Source organism: Sardina pilchardus, chromosome 22 (genome assembly GCF_963854185.1).
Source record: "Sardina pilchardus chromosome 22, fSarPil1.1, whole genome shotgun sequence".
Taxonomy (NCBI): Eukaryota; Metazoa; Chordata; class Actinopteri; order Clupeiformes; family Clupeidae; genus Sardina; species Sardina pilchardus.
In genome coordinates this window covers 24,758,535-24,763,399 of record NC_085015.1, presented here as the reverse complement: position 1 = coordinate 24,763,399, position 4,865 = coordinate 24,758,535, and the positions used below count along the sequence as shown (strand labels likewise).

The following is a 4,865-nucleotide window of genomic DNA, read 5'->3' as shown; positions in this document are numbered from 1 at the left end:
ATTGTAATACAAGTTGTGGCACACTACGTGTACACTGAGGTAACCTTAACATCAGACATAGCATTTTCTGTGAGATATAGTTGCATTACTGTAGGCTAGAACAAGTATCATGATCACTAGCCTACTTTTCATGTTATATCCCTCGCCTAAGAGGTCCTCAGTGAACTTCAGTTCTAGACTGGACAAAATGAACAGTGGATGTGGAGTGGGCATGTGTTTTCTTGTAAGACAGTAGTACCTTGTAAACTCTGATAGATACTCCAGTAAATACGCAGGCAGTTTTTTTCCTTCTTCATGCCCCGCTTACACTTGCAATTGTACAGGGGGCTTTGTTTCATAGCGTCCATGGCGCTACGGCACTCGTCCTGCGCGTCGGCCCCGGCCAGCATGGTGTAGTTGTCCGTTAACTTCCCCGACACGCACTGCCTCATGGTGCGATACTTTGCGCTGCAGCCATACTCTCCCAAACACTGCCCGTTCGCCTCCACACAGTCCAGTCTGCCGCTGCGCATTCTGTCCGACTTGGTGGAGGATATTATATCTGCATAGTAATAATAATAATAATGGTAATAATCATAATAATTGTAAATATCATGCAGTATATGGCCCATGCATTAAGTTGCTTCATATACTACCCATACTCATATAATCAGAAATTCAGAGAATTTCAATACACGTTAAGCAACTAGGCGCCCAAGGAAAGACATCAGTCTCCATCACCTCATTACAACTCAAGGGAATACATTTATATTATTCAGTTATACAAAATAGCGTCACATCAGGGTGACAATATATTAGCATCATGCTGTTCAAGATTTCGAACAGCGTGATGTTAAATTCCATCAGTCTAATGACTCCATGAGAAAATATTTCAGGACGCTGCTCGTGATGGGTATAGCTTATACAAGTTTTTTGGGTTTCACACCTAACTAAAGTAAACGATAATAATGAAAAAGGTAAATAATGAGAGATGGTAAAATGATTATTGGAGAATAACAAGTTGGACGATAACTTACCCAGAACAGGCAACATGATGTACAAAGTTGCCAGAATCATTATCGCTTTCTTTTTAGATTCCTCAATAAAATCCTATGTTGGTTTAAAGGTCAAAAATCATTACAATTCCAATTTTCCTCGTAAATCTTGTGCGTTCCAATTGCTCATCATTCAAAAGCAAATGATTGCTCATACTGTAGATTACACATCCACACGGACTCCGGTGAACGGGACTTCTTGAAATGTTCTGTGTTTTTGGGTTCACGCCCCACGTTTAAGGTCCCAGAAATCCAAAATTACTTTGCTATTGAACAGCCAAGTAAACCTGCCAGCGAAGTAAATCTGAGCATGTATTTTGGTGGAAAGACGCAAATAACTGTCCGTGGTTTTGGAACTCGGGTCCGCTGTCCTTTCTTCCCAATACGTGCTGGATTCGGCGACTCTCGTGGTTTCAAAGGCTTCAAATAAGCGTTCTTTCTTTGTAATTAAAATATTTACTTCACCTTCGGATATCTCCCTTTCATACGAAATTGTTACATCGAAATGGTAACCTGGTCTGTTGCCGCCTGCAGCGTGGTTGTCCAAAGGGCACACAAGTCCGTGTGTCGGACCATGCGCGTACTCTGCGCAGAGTTTGACTACGGCGACGCGCCTGTGCGAACAAGAATATTGAAGGTGTCCAGTGGATTAGACGGTCCCAGATTTATTGTTTTCGGGATATAACCATCAAATAAATCAACTGTCAGAGAAACGGGTGGACACAGAGATTGACCAGTGGCTCATCTTGTTCGGTGGGTCTAAAAAGTCCAACAGAGTGGAGAAACTCTCAAAAAGTACTGAATGCAAGCAGACAAACAACGGCGCAAGTTGTCCCTGTAACACATAGGAAGGTGTCTCCTGTCAACTCACGCACACACGGAGCACACCTTCCACGAAATGCCCCAAATCAACCGGACGCTCTGTGTATGTAAAATGACGTAATATAGTTACGCGCAAAACTAACACATTGCCCTGATGGGAAATCAACGTCTATTATTAGAGGGAAGATGCTGTGCATAATTTACTGGGGAGATCATTTGGAATTCTGATTATTGTGTAAATGTTGTTTCCTTCATTATAAATAGTTATGCGAGCTATAGATGGGAGAATAACCAACAGCGTCGCCTAGCTGCAAAAGTCGTGTATGACAGGATATCTCTGATCCACTGGTGCAAACTGGACTGAATAAATATTGTTCACAAATACGAACGAGATGTAAACAAACAGTGCTGAAGCCTACATGCTCACTGTTTCAGAGAATCGTAAACCTGACGACAGAGCTGATGAAAGAGGTCTTTTCTACATCCCCTTGATGTGCTGGGAAAAAATAGGCCTTATCTAGTCATTGGTAGGCTATGTGTTTATTACAAATTAGATGCGATAACTCTTTTTGTTCCGACAGGACTGCCCTGAATAGGCGTGAAATGAGTTCTGTAACCGTCAAAAGCGATGAAGTGTAGTTGTGGAACCATTCCTATAAGTATGATATTATTACAAAGATAAGCTGAACAAAACCAATTAGCGTTTCCGACTGGAACAAGGCCTGTTCAATCTGTATTGTTTTCACATTTGTTAATCTCATCACTGGCATTGCACAGATATTAATTCTTTGGCTGATGAAATGTCACCAATAAATGTTGACATCTTCAAAAAGGCAATCAGAACTGTGATCTAGTGCTGAGAATGTGCTACCATCAGTATCCGCTCACTGTATGAATGCAACATTTACAGTGAGACGACAAGGTCAACGCAATGTCAGACAAATATTGACATCTATCTTATATTTACATTGTGGTTTTCCCCAGTGGGCAGATATTATTGACTTCAAAGATATCTAATCACCCGTCAAGCAAGGTCTTCTTGGAGCTAGTCATGCAATGCCTGGGGCACAGATGCCACTGATCCTCTGGATGAACTCTCTCCTCCTCCTCCTCCTCTTCCAGTCTTTCACCTGCTCAGGCATCTCAACTCTCAAAATGGCACAGAGGCCCAGAGGCTTTCACTGGGCAGTCCCCCATTCTTGCCCGAACTCCGTAGACCACATTAGCATGTGTGTGTGTGTGTGTGTGTGTGCCCCCTTCCCACCCACTTACACTGTGTTATGTAAACCCCGCTCCGCGTATCGCCGTTCAGCCCGACGCCTTAGAAGGGATATTATTTCGGAAAAAGGCAGCAACGCAAGTTGAGTGTCTTTCACTGCCTATCTCGGCCCGAAAATGGAGGCAAACAGTGGAATGATGCATGGCTTTTTTCAGTGGAAATGCATCACCCACCACGCACAAAAAAAGGAGAGAAAGAGAGACAGAGAGAAAGAGAGAGATAGAGAGTGGAGGGGATTGCGGCTGTCCATCACAGCCGTGCACTTCTACAGACTGCCGCTCATTTTTATGATGAAAGCCTTCCCAAGGCTGAAATTCACATCCAAGCGGCCGCGGCGCTAGATGGGAAAACATTAGACGGGGGACATTACAAAGAAGGGGGCGGGGGGGGGGGGAAGGGGGGGTCCTCCACGAGAGGACAGATGCTCCGGCTCGCCGTGCCGTGAGTCATGGACAGTGCGCAGCGAGCGATTTTCTCTCCGAGGTGCCCTTTCGGTGAAATGACTTTAAAAAGTGACAGTAGGGGGAAAGTGAGAGGAGTAGGGGGGTGTAAGTGTGTGTGTGTGTGTGTGTGTGTGTGTGTGTGTGTGTGTGTGTGTGTATGAGTGTCCGTGTGTGTGTGTGAGGGGGGCAGGAGTGTCACTAGAAATGTAAGGTCCTATGAAAGAATATAATGTTTTGGGGCCCCCCAATAATAATAATGTTGGCCATTATACTCTATGAGGTCCCCCGGTCAGTGCAATACAGGGCCCTTACGATCATCCTAACCCTCCCCTGGCCCACAGACTGCCCCTGATGAGAGGAGGAGAGGTCAACTTCAGTGGTTGGCAAAGAGTGGACATTCTGAGGCGTGAAAATGACACTCCAAGAACTGATTGCACTGACCAATCTTCCCTTCAACGTTTTTTTGTCTTGATTACGCTCCCACAATCAGAAAAGGCGTCTCTCTGCGGCAGCGTTGACTAAGAGGCCTCTCGGTTGCCAGCTAACGATTCAAGAGGAAACACTCCCACGACCAGCCAACAAAAACCTGATCCAAAGAGGTTTGGCCTTGGTCTGAAATGAGTGGACAAGTACTGTGACACCTTTTAAACTCATATCACATTTCAACTACTTCAACTGACTTTCAGGCAGTGCTTGCCATGCTTTGTGAAAGCATGACTATGCATTTAAACATTCACTATTTTTGAATGATACCAGCAATACGGCACAAGTTTCTGTTTCATTTTGAAGTAGAACATTCCTGTAAGCTTACAGACAAATATTGTTTCACATATTCAAGGTGCATAAAAAAAAACAGCTCTTCTCATACTTTCCCTGTAATGCAAGTTTTATGAAAGCGTGTACTGTTTTTATTGTCGTCAGTCTTCAAAGTAGCGAAGCAACACCATGTTATGAATGGTGTACGTCTCTTTGACTGCTGAAATACACAGAACAACATAGATGTCGAACGGAAAAAAGTCTTTGATGTCTACTTGTGGTTTTTAATCTTGTAACATCTGTTGGCGGGAGAAAAAAAGTTTAATTTCAAGGAGCAATACGAAGGTTGTTTTTGTTGTTGTTGTTTGACATGTGTTCCGACTGGGGTCTTAATAACAACACCTCCAGAGGCCTCTATAAGCTCTGCGTGCAGCACTTCACCAAAGCCAGTAACTAGCCTTCAACCAATCACAAGTCAGATAGTAGTCCTGATCTGCCTGTCAAATTTTTGAATCCAGGCGATGAAGCCGA

General features: G+C 43.8%; 1 protein-coding gene across 1 annotated transcript in view; it reads right to left on the bottom strand.

Moving 5' to 3' along the window:
- The window catches only part of gfra1b (gdnf family receptor alpha 1b), a 35,525-nt gene extending 33,919 nt beyond the window's left edge, over positions 1–1,606 (bottom strand). The window contains exons 1-2 of the mRNA XM_062525691.1: positions 1,017–1,606; positions 239–541 (exon numbers count right to left, since the gene is read on the bottom strand). Coding sequence (XP_062381675.1) covers positions 239–541; positions 1,017–1,056 — 343 coding nt within the window. The 5' untranslated portion in view covers positions 1,057–1,606. The remainder of the gene's footprint in view (positions 1–238; positions 542–1,016) is intronic.
- Positions 1,607–4,865: the final 3,259 nt, after the last annotated feature.